This window comes from Vipera ursinii (genome assembly GCF_947247035.1).
Source record: "Vipera ursinii genome assembly, chromosome: 2".
Classification (NCBI taxonomy): Eukaryota; Metazoa; Chordata; class Lepidosauria; order Squamata; family Viperidae; genus Vipera; species Vipera ursinii.
Genome location: NC_139513.1, coordinates 206,181,340 through 206,199,714, shown reverse-complemented (window position 1 = coordinate 206,199,714; position 18,375 = coordinate 206,181,340). Strand labels below are relative to the sequence as shown.

Sequence of the window (18,375 nt, the reverse complement as noted above, 5' to 3'; positions counted from 1 at the left end):
TAAAGTGTTGGTTATCGCCACAGCTACCAGCATGCATTTCCCCCTGATGCTTCATTCTGGCCTAAGGCGGAAAAGAAATTTGCTTGACATTAACCTTCCCCCTGTCTCAGCTTATTAGAATCGCCCTTTTCTTTTTTCTTTTTTTGACTTGCTCCTGCTTCCCCTCCCTGAGGAAATAAAACTTTTAAGCTTGGTTTTCCTGGTTCAAATTTCCCAACTTTGTAGGAAGTTTGCTGCTCCCCTCCCCCACCCCACCCTGGAATATTAAACGGTAGCCTCTGCCATATTCTCTGTAGTTCGTGCGTTTGAACCCTGGGCAGATTAGACAAGACAAGGAACTTGGCTAAATGAGTTCATGGCTTATTATTTAAAGTTCCAAGCCCCTTGTCACTAAAATCATGTTGTTTTGTGTTTTAAGGCAAAAATAAATGTTCTTTGCGAGGCCAACTACAGTAAATCAGTGCAGGTGAGTCAAATGTGAGAGACACTTAGAAACAGGTTGGCTTTACTTAAACCATGCTCAGCTACGGGTTGCTCAAGGAAAAACAAAAACTAGAGCAGTTGAAAAAAAATGATTCTGTGTTTGATGTTAGGGCAGTTTAACAAAAATGCTAAGTAAAACACTTAAAAACACTTTCTGTCTTTCTCTCGTACTTTCTCCCTTTTTTACCTCTTAGGTTTCAATGTTCTGATCACTTTAGTGAACTAATGGTTTTTTTCCCCCTCTTTTAATCAGCCTCGAACAACTTTGGACGCTAACCTTGAGGGGTGTGATGAGAAATGGCTTTGGGAGACAATACCCAACGAAGTTACTCTATCATCCCATGTTTCATCTTCGTTGAGGTGAGCTTTTTGACAACTTGTATAGGAAACCAAGATTTGATGCTAAGTAGGTGTGCAGATTTATTTATTTATTTATTTACTACTGATATGAGAAGTAAATTCATTATGACAAATTGGCCCTGTTAGGAAAATACATCAGGGCTGCAGTGCTAACCATGTTAACCTGCATGGTGTTCTGGTTTTAAATGGTATATTTTTTTTAATGGATTTTGATTATGTTTATATTGTGTATTATCTTGTTAATTGTATGTTGTTAATTTGTACTATGCATGTTAATTCTAACTGTACAATTACAAATTGTAATTGCAATCGCCACCTAGAGCCAAAACAGATTTAAGGTGACCTATACATTTTACAAATAAATAGTCTTATTTTGAACCTTACTAAGGAGAAAAAAAAAAGAGATTGGCTCAAACATTCGCTTTAATTCTTGTCTTTTTGCTGGTCTGTGACTGGAATAAAGATTTGATTTGATATATCTTGTCTTCCTGGCATTGGAAGCCATACGCTTTTAAAATATTCTTTTACTTATTTATTAGTGCATATCTACTTTGATATGAACCACTCTGCAGGATAGTAGTTCTCAGAAAATTAGATTCTCAATATAAAGTTGATTTTTATCTATTTGTCTGAAATGACTAAATTGGATAAGATTGCGTGACATCCAGAAAATGGCTGGTGCTTTTTTCTTTTTCTTTTTGGAAGCGAAAATCTATTGGAGCTGCAGAAATGTCTGCAAGAGGGCATACATCTGATTTTATGCCTTTTGTTAAAATATATATATATATATATTGAAAATCCTTTGCTGCATAATCAGATTATCGTTCCCTCACTCTGCGTCTGTAGAACAGCCAAAGCTGGGATTTCACATTTTCTCTCATTCCCATTAAAGTTTATGCAGCGTATCTATTTTTTCCTGGGGGATGCAAACGTAATGTGCAAAACTTTTATGAGTGAAGATAAAAAAAAATTAAGAAAGTAGAAGTTACACTCAATTCTTTGTCCTCCAGTATGTTCTCAGGTTATCCTATCCCCACTTTTGCAGTACTATGAGCCTCAGATCTAACTCATACAATGTTGGTTCAATCGATAATTTAGCTCCTTTACCCATTCATTCATCAAGTGAGTCTACTTTCTTTTTCTTTTAAAGTCTTGCAAGTGCTTAAAAATGCTTAAGTGGGCACTTAAACATATCCATTCTTTTGCCTTCCTGTTATATGACTGTGATGGAAAAGGGTAAATGATTTAAATAGATTGTAAAAAAAACAACAACACACACTCTGGAGGTATACCTAACCTCTTAGGCACTAGTAAATCAGTGGCTTCCTGATATGAAGATGGTAAAGCCACCTATAAATACTGCAGTTTGTCTTTTTGGTTTTAAACATGTAGGAATCCAGTTCTTGCCTGCCCAAAGCCTCTCCCGGTAGATTTAATGCTTTCAACTTCACCCAAGTTTTCTGTAATGCTCCGTGTAAACGGCAACTTTGAATATGAAATCAAAGTTGTTTGTTCAAGTCAGAGCAATTTCCAAATTCTCTTTCTGGCAGAAGCCCGTCCTTGCACCTGTTGTCCCCTCCAGGCAGCCTACTCAGTTGTCGCTTTTATTCTGCTGGTTGGTTTCATTTCTGGAGATAACAGCTGTTGTCTCCTTATGTCCCATTAGGTTTCTTTTCCTCCCCTGAACCTTCTGCTGATTCTACAACTAGTATTACAAAAATAAATAAAAAAATAGCCAATTATCGGAATCTGTGGTTGGCCTGTATCTTTTCAGACTACAAGCAGAGATTCTTAATGTTTCTTGATTTTGCTATTGGGTTAAATCACGGGTCGGCAACCCGCGGCTCCGGAGCCGCATACGTCTCTTTGAGCCGTCTCCTGTGGCTCCCAGTTGCCCGGTGCTCACGCACCTCTTCGAACGGGCAGTGGTGTGCGCGCACCTCTCCAAATGGAGAGTGGCACCGCCCGTTCTGAGAGGTGCGCGCGCACCTTTCCGAAGGGCGTAGGTGTGTGCGCACCTCTCCAAACCGCTGCCGTCCCGTTCAGAGACCTGCCGCGTTCGCCTGGCGCGCTCCCCCCCGGGCCTAGACGGGGCTTGGATGTCCGTGCACGGGGGCGACGGTCCCCGCAGGAAGGCTGCACTGAGCATTACCCAGTTGCCCTAGAAACCAGCAAAAAAGAGGTTGGCAGCCCAGCCGGTCGGAGAAGGAGGAGGGCTGGGAGAGGGGAGCGATTTGCCCTCAGTCTTTGCGAAGTAGCAGCTTTATCCGCAGCTTCGCCAGAAGAAACCAACGGGCCCGCTAAAGCACTTGTCGAGCTTTGAGTGCGGGGAGGTGGGGTGAAGAAACCCAACACCGCCTCTGGTCTGGCTTCTCGGGCTCTCTCTCGAGGGGGGGTACGATCTCGCTGTGCCTCCCACTCTAAGGACCAGCTGGGCAGAGCCACGCAGGTAAGCCCTCCTCCCTCCCTGGTAAAAAAAAAGAAATGCAGCAAGAAAGTGCCTGGGGCGGACCTTCGGCATCTTCCCTCTCGTTCCTCCCCCCCCCCCCCGACCGTCCCCTGCTCCCAGTGGATCGAGGCTGGAAAGGAGGGAGCCACAGTCTGGACATCGTGTAAGGAATAAAGGCGCATCTGAGAGACAGTCGGGGGTCCTGTAGCTGGCACTAGTGGGGAACTTGTTGTGCTTCATAAGTGCTTGTCCCCTTCTTTCTTCTGATCGTCACAGCGTTGTTGTTAAGTAATAGTGCTGCTAATGTTATTATCCCATTCCTCCTGGCATTGCACTTGGCCTGGGCTGCATCCCGCAACGAGCAGGTGTGTCTTGCTCTAACAAGAATCTGGGCTGAAATGAGTTTGGACTACAACACTGTCCCCTGATGAGGAAGGAGAGGGGAGTGTGTGGCCGAAGGGGTTGTTTCTTTCCACCCTACATATAGACTTTGATTGATTGATTCGATGGTTGCAGAACTGGCTGCCTGCGTGGGGCAAACAGGCAAACAAAATCACCTCCCTCTGGGTATTTTCCAACTGTGGTGACACAGTGAGACTGACCTTTCAGGCTTTAGGTGTCTGTCTGCACCATTCTCTCTTGAGGAGAAATTGCATCGCTTTTTTATGGTGGTTCGGAGACCTGCCGCGTTCGTCAAACATGGACGAACGTGGCAGCTGTGCAAACGGGATGGCGGCGGTTTGGAGAGTGCGCGCGCACCTCTCCCAAGCCGCCACCGTCCCGTTTGCACAGCTGCCGCGTTCGTCCATGTTTGACAAACACGGCAGGTACCCGAACGGGACGGCAGCGGCTTGGGAGAGGTGCGCGTGCACCTCTCCCAAACCGCCGCTGTCCCATTTGCACAGCTGCCGTGTTTGTCCATGTTTGACGAACGCGGCAGGTCTCCGAACGGGACGGCGGCGGCTTGGGAGAGGTGCGCGCGCACTCTCCAAACCGCCGCCGTCCCATTCGGAGACCTGCCGCGTTCGTCCATGTTTGACGAACACGGCAGGTCTCCAAATGGGACGGTGCGCACCTCTCCAAAGGGGAGACCCATCGCCGCGCAGGTGCCTCCCATTTTGCGCATGCGCAAAATGTTTTTTGCGCATGCGCATGAGTGGACTCGCGCACGCACTTTTTGCGGCTCCCACTTTTTTGTTTGTGTGATGGAACCGGTTCTGAGTGGCTCTTTTCCTTTTTCCGGTTGCCGACCTCTGGGTTAAACAAAAAAAAATCTTGCATATATTGCCTTTTCCTTGACTGCATTGTATAAAGGGATTTAAATATTGCATTTCTCCAACTAGGAGAAATTGTATGACTTACAACTTGCATAATATATGAGAAGCTTGCACTCTAGACTGCAAGATGTGTCCATTGCAGCACATCTGCAGCACATGATCAAAATTGGGGCGTTTGCCAGTGTGCCTGCACTTGTAACCGAGGGGAGGTTCAACTCTCTCCACCCTACTGTCTCCCCATTTTTATGCTCTTTTGGCCTCTTGCAGTCCACGGCCCCTGCCACCATAGCTGACCTTCACTGTCTCCTTGCTCCCACTGCTGACCAAGCTTGCCTGTCCTTCACAAGGCAGTTGCTGGCTACACAAAGCTTTCTTCCCCAGATTGTGTCCTTTCCTTGTGAGATCTGCAAAAGATGGCCCCACAGGGCCAACATCTGCCTCGCAAAGGGCCAGGGCAGTCAGTAGAAACAAGAAGACAGAGAAGGTCAGCCAGGGGCACCAGCGCACAGGGTGGCAAGGGCTTCAGCGTAAAGGGTGGTGAGGGCGACTGTGGCTGGCACTGCGCTGGGACAGCTGAGGCTTCCTGGAGCTGCTGTGATTTTGTGCCACCATGGCTGAAGCTTCAACTTCACTCTCCACTTTTAAAACTCACTGAAGCATTGTTAACAAGGGTAAATTGAGATAAATAATTTCTGTCAGCTTCAGTTCAAGCTATTTTGTTACCATGACCTGAATATTAGCCTTACAATTCGCTGTAAGAATTTGGACCATACTATTTGGGTGGCTCAGTGGGTTAGGACGCTGAGCTTGTCAATCAGATGGTCGGCAGATTGGCGGGTTGAATCCCGAGTGCCGCGTAGCAGAGTGAACGCCTGTTACTCGTCCCAGCTTCTGCCGACCTAGCAGTTCGAAAGCACGTAAAAATGCAAGTAGAAAAATAGGGACCACTCCAGTGGGAAGGTAACAGCGTTCTGTGCGCCTTTGGCGTCTAGTCATGCCGGCCACATGACCACGGAGATGTCCTCGGACAAGCGCTGGCTCTTCGGCTTTGAAAACTAGCACGCATGTACGGGGGAACCTTTACCTAGTTGGAATTTTAGAGTGCTAGTAATAATAACAACAACAACAACAACAACAACAACAACAACAACAACAACAATAATAATAATAATAATAATAATAATAATAATAATAATAATAATAATAATAATAATAATAATTTTATTTGTATACCGCCCTTCTCCCGAAGGACTCAGGGCGGTGAACAGGGCAAACATATAAAAATACAAAGGTACAAAAGTTAAAAAAGAATTAAACAAAATGCCCAAACTAAAACAATAAGTAAATATATTTAAAACAACAATAAAATCCCAACCCATCCCCGATCAGGCCAGGCCGGCTTGTTCGAACAAATAAGTCTTCAGATCGCGTCGGAAGGAGCGTGAAATACCTACACCAGCAGAAAGGTACATCAGCATTTTAATCCTTAATTAGAAATAGCTGCTTCCTGTTAACGTGGAACAAAGAGGTGAAGCTAAGGTCTAATTAAAACAGTGCCCAGGCATTGATCAAACTGATTGCTGAAAAGCTCAGAAACTGGAGTTGTTTCAGAAATCTGTGATAAAATATTTAACTACAAATTCCCTCCTGGGATCAGGCTAGAGGTCTATGTACTCAAACATTCGCTTTCTTACATAATCAGAGAGAAATAAACACCGTCGTAAGAGGAAGCACAATTTCCTATCCTCAGGAACTATTAATCACCGATACAACTGTATATAAGCATAAAGATTGCATTTTAAATTTTGTGGTTCAAAGGTACTGGTAAATCTTGTAATTATAAATACGGACTGTGATTAATATCGGTTGTTGGTATTTGAATAAAGAAAGCACCAGTGCTTGGCTATTTCATTAGAGATTGAGCCAATATAGTAATTATGTTTTCACGTAATATGTCCTTTTCGTTTCACTACAGCTTACTGTACTAGCCTAGCCCAGGGGTAGGCAACCTCAGCTCTTTTATGAATCATGGACTTCAACTCCCAGAATTCCTGAGCCTGCTGGCTCAGGAATTCTGGGAGTTGAAGTCCATGAGTCATAAAAGAGCCGAGGTTGCCTACCCCTGGCCTAGCCTTTAATTTTTCAGCAACCTAAATTCTAATGTACGTAGAGAGTGCTAGAATAATCATTAACGTGATCTTTTTTAAAAAATGTTTTGGTCATAAAATACACCGAAGTTCAGCATTTCCTACTTTTGCTAAGTTCCTCTCAGTGTTCTGCATTGTGACCACATCTAAGATATTCCTTCCAGTTCTTTTGAGAAGAGACTGGACAGCCACTTGTCTGAAATGGTGTAGACTAGAATCTCCTGCTTGAGTAGGGGGTTGGACTAGAAGACCTCCAAGTTCACATCCAGCTATTATTATTCTGTATTCTGTAGTTCTGGACACCGTATTTTGGGAAGGACATGAACAAACCGGAGCATGTCCACAGGAGAGCAACCATTGTGACAAAGGGATTGAATCACAACTGTATGAGTCATGGTAGAAGGCACTGGGTTGTTTGTGTGTTGATTTCTGGTGACTGCCTAGGCCGTAGATTAAGACTGCAGTTTTCTTGGTAAGAATTTGGCAATTGTTTATTTATTAAATTTGTATGCTGCCGATCATAATATCAAGTGACTGAGTAGCCCTTCCCATTTCCTACGGTTGAGAAAGAGGGAGTGGTCCAAAGTCTCACCCGGCTGGTTTTGTGACTAAGGCAAGAGGAACTCATGGTCTCCTGGTTTATAGTCTGCTGCAGGGGTAGACAACCTTGGCTCTTTTATGACATGTGGACTTCAACTCCCAGAATTCCTGAACCAGCCATGCTGGCTCAGGAATTCTGGGAGTTGAAGTCCCACAAGTCATAAAAGAGCCAAGGTTGCCTACCCCTGGTCTGGTCCTTAACTACTACATCAAATTGGTATCCTGAGATATTTAAATTGGAGAAAAGAAAATGGCAGGGTGCCATGATACTGTTCAAGTGTCTAAAATGCTGATGTAGCAGATGGTGAAGAATGATTTAGAATTGTTCTAGTACAGAGGCAAGACAGAAGGGATTTAAATAACAAAGTAATAGATTTCAGTTGACACCAGAAAATATTTCCAAACAGTAAGTGGAACAGACTGTCTTGCGAGGGGTGGACTACTGGAGTTATTAAAGAAAGGTCCCCTACATCAGCTTGTAAATCCATGTCTCTACTAGAGTTGTTAAAGAAAGGCATCCCCTACACGGGCTTGTGAATCCCTGTCTCCTACTCATAAATTCACTACAGTAATGGGACCACACAAGTTATTCAAAATGATGCCCATTGTCATTGATGACAGAAAAGCAAGATAAAAATGGGGTTGGGGGAGAGAATTGCCAAAGCTTGAAAGCTCACTCAGGTTCAAAAACCCCTAGCTTCATCAACCTAGCTGGCTCCTTTTGACACATATATATTTCCCGTATAAGTGTTCTGCAAACACAACAGAAACAGTTCTTGACAGCTCGATTTACAGCACACTGGCGGAAAAACTAGGCAATTTGGAAGGGAAATGAAAACTAGAGTAGCCTACTAGAAAGTGCGTTGTGATGTTGTCAGGTAGGATGCCTGTAACAGTGACGCAAGATAGTCTGGATGTGAATTAATCCAGCAGGGGAGTTCACCCAAAGAAACTTGTCAGAAAAGGTTGGACTGGTTTTTCTGGACAGATTAAATGATGGCCTTCTACATCTAAATCAAGAGGGCCACCCCTCAGTAAAGTTCTTCCCTGGACCGTGAATTTGTAGAGTATTTGCTGAGAGAATTGTACGAAGAAACAAGTCAGTTTGTAAGGAAAACTGTGTTCTGAAAGATGGGTTCCAGCCGAACCTTCTCGCTGATAGGCAAGTTAGCTGTGGAAGGGTTTTGTTGTTGTTGTTGTTGTTGTTGTTAGTTTCCTATGGGCAATAGTGCAGTTGGGAAACACTCCTGTAGTCTGAAGGGGTAAAAATCTGGAAACTCCTTTCCTTCCCTTCCCTCCCCTTCCTCCTTTCCCCTTTCCTTCCCTTCCCTTCCCTTCCCTTCCTTTCCCTTTGCTTTCCTTTCCTTCCCTTCCCTTCCCTTCCCTTCCTTTCCCCCTTCCTTTCCTTTCCTTTCCTTTCCTTTCCTTTCCTTTCCTTTCCTTTCCTTTCCCTCCCCCTTCCCTTCCCCTTCCCTTCCCTTTTTCCTTTCCTTTCCCTTTCCTTTCCCTTTCCTCCCCCTTCCACTTCCCCTTCCTCCTCCCCTTCCTATACAGAATCTTCATTAGCAGCAGAAGGTCTGCAGTGGAAATTATGATAGCTCCCACCATTGAAATGCAAGCTCTGGTTTTTTTGTTGTTTTTTTTTTGTTTACATAACATGCAAACATGGATAAAAGAGATGGGAGTTTTATGGCATAACACTGCTTTCATATTTTGACGAAAGCGTCAGATCCTCCACAGTTTCTCTTTAAAATATTTTGCCTTAAACTGTGGTGGTGGTGTGTGGGGGGGAAATCAGCAGCCACTGTTTTATTTTGGGTTTGTTTGCTATCTTTTGGCCTTTTGCATGGGGGGGGGCGGGGGTTGGGGTAGACATCTTAGATTTTCTTCACTGATTTCAGTCGGCTGCTCTCACCCCATCCCCAGGGACCTACAAAGAAGCTCGGTGTGAAGTAGAAAACCAACTGCTCAGGCAGTGTGAGGGTTTCCTTTAGATACCTGTAGTACTTCTTTCAAAGGGACACGGTGGCTCAGTGGGTTAGGACGCTGAGCTTGTCGATCAGAAGGTCGGCAGTTTGGCGGGTTGAATCCCGAGTGCCGCATAACAGAGTGAGCGCCTGTTACTCGTCCCAGCTTCTGCCAACCTAGCAGTTCGAAAGCACGTAAAAATGCAAGTAGAAAAATAGGGACCATTACGGTGGGAAGGTAACAGCATTCCATGCGCCTTTGGCGTCTAGTCATGCCGGCCACATGACCACGGAGACGTCCTCGGACAAGCGCTGGCTCTTCGGCTTTGAAACGGAGATGAGCACCGGCCCCTAGAGTCGGAAACGACTAGCATGCATGTGCGGGGGAACCTTTACCTTTACCTTTTAGTACTTCTTTTGTGCAATTTCAGAGGAAGCTAGAGAAGAAGAAGAAGACGACGACCGGGGAAAGGAAAGGGACCGTGATTTAACCAGAGTTTATTGAATAAACCACAGTTGGGTGGCTCATATTTGTATACTAAGTCAAAATCAAACCGACCAATTTATGATTTAATGAGATGGGCAAGTCTCATCACAGAGACAATAGGAGAGTTGCTGCATGTAGCCTTTGAGTATCTAATCTCTCTCAGCTTCTGAGCGTGCAAGGGTACTCGATGGCTGTTTGGGGGGGGATTTTCTAGGAATGAAGCTTCCAAAAATTTCCTTTATATGTGTGCCAACCTTGGGATCCCTTTAAAACACATTAGATCTCTCCCTTTTGTTTCTTGGCACTTCTCTGTGTCTCTAGAGCTGCCACTGTCCCAGACTTTGCACAGCATCAGCAACCGAGGGAGGGAGAAGCATTAGAATTGTGTTTCCGCCTTTTCAGAGTTTTATGGCTGCCACAAGAGATGAATGAATTCTCTGACATTACTCTTCTCAGTGAGGGGAGAAGAATTTCTTTAAAGGTCAGCAACAAAGGGCTCGTCTTTTCCCACAGAAAAGTTAGTTGGAACACCACATAGAGGCGGCAGCCATGTTTTCTCATGGCTTTTGTTTTGCAGAGTCTATTATGGGTAGCCCATTATGGCAATCTAAGGAGAACCCTGCGTGTACTCCTTGTGGTTTGTAAATAGGAACATGTTCCCTCCAGTAGCTAGGATTCATTACAGTTGGCTTGAAAAATATGTTGGATATTTAGGAAATTCAACCTTTCCATGTGGAATCACAAATGATCTGATTATTTCCCTCTCCCCCGCCCCTTGCAACTGCACTGATAAAATATGGGTCAGTTCTCCGTTTTTAAATTTTTTCAGACCTATGCTTATTTCCCCCCCCAAAACTTGTCATCATTTTTAGAGCACTCTTTTCTGGGCTGAAGAGATTATATAGGTGGTTCTCGGTTTATGACGACAGCTGAGCCCAGAATTTATGTTGCTACATGATTATAGATCAAAATTTAGTAAAGCAAATTAGAGATTTAAATTGTGCACATATAAAGAGGATATATAATGCTTTAATTGAATTGGATTCGGAAACAGAACTGGTTAAAGTGGGCACAAAATATTCAGGAACCAATTTCATTGGACACCTGGGAGATAATTTGGGTCAGAAATGTTAAATTTACTCAGGCTCAAAATTTAAGAGAAAACTTTTATAAAATGTTTTATAGATGGCATCTGGATCCCAAGAAGTTGTCCAACATGTATCCTAATTTACAGTCTAAATGTTGGAGGTGTGGTAGTTTAGAAGCTACCTATTTTCACATGTGGTGGACTTGTAGAAATATAAAAGCTTTTTGGATTAAAATTTGGTGGAACATTCAAAAGATTTTTAAGAGAAAGATAAAGTTTTCTCCGCAATTGTTTCTATTGGGTGTTGTTGTAGATTGTGATGTTAAAGAAACTAACTTGATGTTGAACATGATAACAGCAGCACGGTTACTGGTGGGACAATATTGGAAGAAGGATACTTTGGCCACTATAGAAGAATGAGTGTTTAAAGTTTCGAATCTTGCAGAAATGTCTAAGATTTCTGCTTATTTGAAAGATCATTCACAGGAAAGATATATTTCAGTTTGGAGGAGATGGATAAATTATATTCAGAACAAATATGGGACTAAAAAGTTCCATTTAGCTTATGAGTAGATTTTAGTGGGATATTGTTATTGGTACTTTGTTTGTAGTTATGTTAAAGGGGAGTTAAAGCACATTATGAATTTGGTTAATTGTATATTATGCATAATTTTTATTTAGAATATGATTATTGTAACTATAATCCTGTATTTAGCTCTGGGAAGTGGGGGGGAAGTGGGCGGGTTTGGGGTGGGAGGGATTTGGGGATATATTGTAAAATTTTGTTTTTGTAAAACTCTTTAATAAAAAAAAAAGAAATTTCGTAAGTCGGTTTTGCCCCATTTTTTCTTGTCACATTTGTTAAGTGGATGGCTGCAGTTGCTAAATTAGTAACATAGTTGTTAAGTGAATCTAGCTTCCCCGTTGACTTTGCTTGTCAGAAGGTTGCAAAAGATGGTCACATGATCCCGGGACACTGCAACCGTCATAAATGTGAACCTGCTATCAAGCATTCAAATATAAATCACATGGCCGTGAGGATGCTACAGCAATCGTAAGAGTGAAAAATGGTCAAAAGTCACTTTTTTTCCCAGTGCCGTTATAAGTTCGAATGCTGATTAAGTGAACTGTTGTAAGTCAAGGACTACCTGTAATTCTCACTAGTGGGAAAGAAGACCTTGCTGTAACCAGTTGCAATCTGTACCAATATCCAGTAGCAGATAAAATACAAAGAGGAATCTTGTTGCGAAGGCAATTTTGATAGGACCTGAAGTGGTTAATACTTATTGCATAAAACGAGTGTAGTGGATCCCAATCTAGTGTTGCAGACGCATATCTATTTGCTTTTTATGCTCAATTACATGAAAACCCGCATATTGATTGGTGTAGGGCTCATAATCTATTTTAAGGGGAGAGTTTGTGAGATGAAATTGTATATGCATAAGCGTTGCAATTAAGTCATAAAGTACATTGGAGCCAATTAATCTGCCTCTCAGCTTTGCCCCCATCAAAAGGATGTGAGGATTAAAATAGAGGAAAGTATATCTTGATTTCAGTAAAGCATGTCAAAAGGCTGCATGGTATGTTGATTAGCAATCTAGAAAAGAAAGGGATGGATTACTTAAAGAGAGATCAATTTGTTCCTAGTATTGGAGAGCGATACAGCATTTGGGTGCCTTGAAAATTAATCCTTGGTCCTCCACTTTTAGTATTTTTATTAATGACATGCATGAAGAGATGGAAGGAATACTTAACAAATCTACGTGGCAAAATGTTTGCCAGAAAAACTAATACCATAGAAGACAAATATAAAATTCAGAACAAGTTTGATAAATTAGAGAAATGGGCTGCAAGTATTAACTGAAATTAACCAGCCAATAAAGTCCTTCGTGTAAGAAAAATATTCAGATGCACAAGAAAGAAAATATGTGGTTTGGTGATAGTAGTTGTTTATAATTAAATACGAAACTGCAGTGTAGTGTGTAGCAGCACCTTCATGGTTTCACTTAACAACTGTCTCACTTATCAACAGGCACAATAACAATAACAACAGTAGAGTCCCAAGGGACTTTGGAGGTCTTCTAGTCCAACCTCCTGCTCAGGCAGGAAACCCTATACCAGGGGTAGGCAACCTCGGCTCTTTTATGACTCATGGACTTCAACTCCCAGAATTCCTGAGTCAGCTGACTCAGGAATTTTGGGAGTTGAAGTCCATGAGTCATAAAAGCCGAGGTTGCCTACCCCTGTCCTATACCATTTCAGACAAATGGCTGTCCAGTTTCTTCTTAAAAACTTCCAGTGTTGGAACATTCACAACTTCTGAAGGCAGGGTGTTCCACTGATTAATTGTTCTAGCTTGCCAGTCCCAATTGTTATCAATAAACAAGGACTACCTGTACTGTATGTCCCGACATTAAAAGGAAACTATGCAATATTTGGAGACTTTTCCTAAGGTTCAATACCTTGATCATTTCTCTCTACTACTACTACTACTACAACTACTACTACTACTACTACTACTACTACTACTACTACTATTATTATTATTATTATTATTATTATTATTATTATTATTATTATTATTATTTTCCTGCTATTAAAACAAACCAAAACACATATTGTCCTAGATTTAAATTTAACTCTGCCTTAAATTTAACTCTGTATATTTTGTCATTTAGGTTATGGGTTAGTGGTGTGTGTGTGTGTGTGAGAGAGAGAGAGACAGACAGACAGTGACAGACAGACAGACTTTGACTCAGTGCCAACTCCTGACAACTGCCTGGACTATTCTCTGCAATCTTCTTTGTAAGATTTCAGAAGCGGTTTTGCTATTGCCTTCTTGCTCGGTCAAGTCACCCAGATAGATTCATGCTTGGGACTAGAACTCACAAGTCTCCCAATTTCTAACCTAATGCTTTAACCACTAATATCAAACTAGTTCTCCGGGGTTTTATTAAGAAGTTCTTTTAGTTCATCAGTTGCAATTAAAACATACAAAGCAAAAGAATGCATGTCAGCTTCTTTGAAAACTTGCAAAATAAATAGCTTTAATTTTAAGCCAAAAAGAATTTCTGTTTCGCTTATGTTGTTGTTATTGAAAAGTGATAAATGGATTCTCGTAAAGAGGAACAACCTATAAGACGTAAAACACATATGCTTTCTTTTTCTTGTACTGTCTAGAACCATATCAATGCACTCTCGAAATTGCCACCTTCTCAAACAGAATTCAAATCCAATTTACATTACCTTTTTTTCCCAATTGCTACTATAGCTGTAAGCCAGAAATCATTCCTCGTTAATATGAGAAGCTTGAGCTGGAGATGACAGGGATTCAACTTAATGTATAATTGAGCTTTGAAGCCAGTGCCAGACATGTGCCTGTCTTTGAATCCTCTATGGTAGGGTAGGTTGGACTTCAAGATGCCTTTTGTTTTAATTGCCACTACCACTTACATGATTAATAATCTTTGCCTGCATATGCAGGAATCTAGGGCTCCTGAGACTGGTGTATCTTACAGGTATCCTGTGAGATTTCTGCCATTCCCTTGTTGGATTATAAGATTTAAGTCTTGTGAAAGTTGATGTGAATCTGAGGAAAGAGGACTGGACTAGCATCAGGTGCCATCCATGTAGCCAAGCCCTGTTTTAAGGGGATAAAAGAAAAGACTTAATGCATCCCCAAGACTCCCTAGATTTTGTAGCCATCTTTTAAAAACTATAATGCATTCTACTCACATTGATCTTAAAAGAACATAAACACAGGAAAACCTGTATGAAAGCAAAAAAAAAATTCTTACTGCTTTTTCACGTCTCAGTTTGAGTTTTGCTCTTATTATGATGGTTAAAAATGTTAAATATTTTGTGGGGGGGGGTTCCGTTTTGCTTCTGATGCTGAATTCAGTCAGCCTGGAAACTATTTATGGATTGTAATTCCACATCTGGGCTTCTACCACATCTAAAGTTTGGGCCTATCTTAACGTAAGGTTTTAATACGTAAATTTAGTTTGCTAAAATAATGATAGAATTCTTAGATCTGAAAGAAATCCTGGTAATTCAAACAATTCAGTCATTATCTGGTCAAAAAAAATTTGGTGAGAAAAATTTCAACTGGTTGGATCCAGGAAGAAAGCCTTCTCTGCTGTTTTCCCCATTCACTGGAACATATTATCCCCAGAATTGAGACCAGCCCCACTTTTCTGGCCTTCCAAAAAGTGTCAAGACTTGGTTTCTTTCCTTTCTGTTTTTATTTTTTAATGCTGTTTTTAGTTCATTTTTTATTTTAAAAAAATTGCAGTATGGGTCTGGCATTCTCATAGTACTAACATCATCCACAATCTTTTGTCTTTAGGTTTGCTGTCCCAGAAATGGATTCATGTAGCGCTGTCTGTTTAAATAAATGAACATTTCTGTCATTTAAATTTAGGAGGGGAAAAAAATGAACAAAGGATAGAAGCCTTTTAACATACGACTGATTAACCACAAAAGGAACTGCTTATTTCTTTTTATTTGTTTTTGATTTGCATTATCCTCTGCTGATGCTGCATTCTGAATAAAGTCATATGAATAACAGATATAATGGAACTTTGGAAATAGAATGTGGATTTTGCTAGTCTCTAGCTAATTTATGAATTCAATTATAACAGAATGAAATATTTTTCTCAAATAGATTGGATAAAGGATTATGTTTTTTATTATTGTGATAATATAACTCATTTTGATTCAGTGTCAATTAGTATTGGTAATCAGAGTAAATACATCTCGGCGATCTGGCCATCAGCATGAATACAAATCTATGGAAAAGTTTATAATACCGAGACTCACACATTGAATCCTCTTTAACACTTACAGGCAGATTCTGAAATAAATGGAATGATTTCATTGTGCAGCTGTTAATCAGCTGGCCCTGGAAACCTGCACCACTTCCTTCACAAAAGCACTTTTGGTAAAGAACAGTTGACCATTTTCCGCCACTTGTCCTTCATATACATTTTCAGGAATTTGCTGTCTCAAAGGCATTAAGCAAATTCACAGACCAGAATCCCAAGCACCTCTTTAGATAAACTTAATCCCTTGACTGTGCCCAGAGGAAATTTATTTTATGATTTAAAATTTATTTTAAATTTTGAGATTTTGTTTTTATTTTACTCGGTCGGCACCAGGGCTTTTTTTCTCATAGAACGCTCAGAACGGAGTTCCGGCACCTTTTTTGGATGGAACCTTGTAGGGTATGCAGGGAGGGTTGTATGACATGTGTGAGTTCCGGCACCTTTTTCTTTTACAAAAAAAGCACTGGTCGGCACAAGTATGCTTAGGGCAGCTATCAAGTTCAGAAGTTGTCTTACCTCCTAATCTGTCTTCCAGAGTTATTCAAAAGTCACCCTGAGTTACTCAAACTTATGATTTCTCCAGTTTCTACTCCAACAGAAAACACCCAAGATAAGTGGCATGATCTCAGCCACTTTGTATGATCTCTGTATATTCTGCAAGGATCAGATCTAACCCACCCGCACAAAATGCCTCTAGCCGCCAACAATTACTTATGTCTGCTCCAGAGATAGGGCTGACATCTTCAAATTTGTGACTGGAAAAATGAGCAATTATTCTCAAAGTTTAAAACCCATTTATTCTAAGGATTAACAACCTTTGAAATAGCCTGGTTTGAAAGCTTACTCATACCAATGTAATATTTTCCTCAGCATGTAGTGAAATAGAAAGCCTTGATAGTTGGCCGTTTAAAAAAGATTAAAATATTGTCATTCTCTCTCTCTCTCTCTCTCTCTCTCTCTCTCTCTCTCTCTCTCTCTCTCTCTCTCTCTCTCTCTCTCTTTCTCTCTCTCTCTCTCTTTCTCTCTCTCTCTCTCTCTCTCTCACACACACACACACACACACACACACACACACACACACAGAGGTAGAAGGTAGAATATGGAAAAAAACACATTCATATTTCAAGATGTTTAGTTTTCATCTGCTTCATACAACATCTTGAAATATGAACGTGTGTTTTTCATATTCTACCTTTAATTTCTTCACCCAGCAGGATATCAAAATGGAAGATAAAAATGAGAGTTGCTGAAGAACTCAGTGGCGATGGGAATATGCAAACAGCTTTCATAGCAGTTGGTAATATCATTAAAAACTTTCATAAGAGATCGCAAAGAAGGGCTCTTTTCCTTTCTAATCTGGCTGTGTTCATCATTTGGAAGCAGGCTTTTTCTCAGGAAGCCTGCCCAACAGCCTTGTGTAGCCTGCTGGCCTTTTTTTTTAAAATAATCCACTCTCCAACGTTGCAGCCCACCACTTCCATTCCAAAAGACATGCTGTTATCCACCCCAGGTCTCCGGGACATTGCTATCTATATGATCTTCACCCCCTGGTACAGGCATCCTCACTTAATGACCAATCACTTAGCAGCTGTTCAAAGTTAGAACAGATCTCCCGCCCCCCAGCTACTTATGACCTTGCTTTGAAGTTACAGATGCTACAGCACCCATGTGGTCATTTATCTCTACGACCAACCTCTCCCTCCCCTTTCTTGCACTGCTGGGTCCTCACCCCAATCACCGATCCCACACTTATCTTTTGAATACTTCTGGATCTCACGTTAGGGAAGGCCACTCATTCCCAGGCCACGTGGCTGCCTCCTGGAAGTGGCCAACCATTTTCAGTGTGCTGACAATTTCATGTGGAAATGACACCCACTTCCAGAGCTTTCTGCCGTGATCAGCTGGAAGTTGGGAGACTGCAAGCTTCTCCAAATTTAAGTGGTTAAAGAGGATGGGGACTGGAGGGCAGAGAGTTTAGTTTCAGCAGTTGAGGGAGGAGGGAGAAAGATCAATATGTCTGTCCCTTCCAGCTTTTTTTCTTTGTCGGAAAAAAATGTGGGTTTGTGAAAGAGAGTGGGTATAAAGCAGGGGTCTTCAAACCTGGCCCTTTTATGACTTGTGGACTTCAATTCCCAGAATTCCTCAGCCAGGCATGCTGGCTGAGGAATTCTGGGAGTTGAAGTCCACAAGTCATAAAAGGGCCAAGTTTGAAGACCCCTTGGTATAAAGCAAGGGATATGTTTTGGGAAGCTTGTCCTGGAGCTACTTCCTTTTCATGCAGGGGATTGGCTTCCCCAAAGCCTAGCAAGAACTAGGGGAGGCCTACAGTTTCCTGATTGGGGCAGAGGCCCAGCTTCATTCACTTTTTTGCAAAACGAACCAGTGGATGGATCACTAAGTGGTGTTTCAAAGCATCAGGCCTCATCAGGTTTGTTTGTTTGGAAACCTCTTTGGCATTGGAATGCAGAGCTGAGCCATAATCTACCCGGGGTCTCTCCCTCTCCTCTGAACTTTTTTTTGGCTTTGCTCGTCTGCCTCCATTTTGGATCGAGCTGTTTGACGGTCCTCCCAGGTCCTCCCCCACCCTGAGGCACCCTGTGCTCTGCTTGACCGACCTGCAGTGAGAGCAGGAAGTGGGATTTGTTAAGTGAGGCCATCTCCCTTAACAGCCTTCACAATTTGTGACCGTGAT

The 18,375-nt window shown here is 41.9% G+C and overlaps 1 protein-coding gene across 1 annotated transcript in view; it reads left to right on the top strand.

Moving 5' to 3' along the window:
• Positions 1-780: 780 nt before the first annotated feature.
• PLPPR1 (phospholipid phosphatase related 1) overlaps positions 781-18,375 on the top strand; it is a gene marked incomplete at both ends in the record, with an annotated part of 62,834 nt that continues 45,239 nt past the window's right edge. Inside the window, one exon of the mRNA XM_083354521.1 lies at positions 781-843. Within this exon, the coding sequence (XP_083210647.1) occupies positions 781-843 (63 nt within the window). The remainder of the gene's footprint in view (positions 844-18,375) is intronic.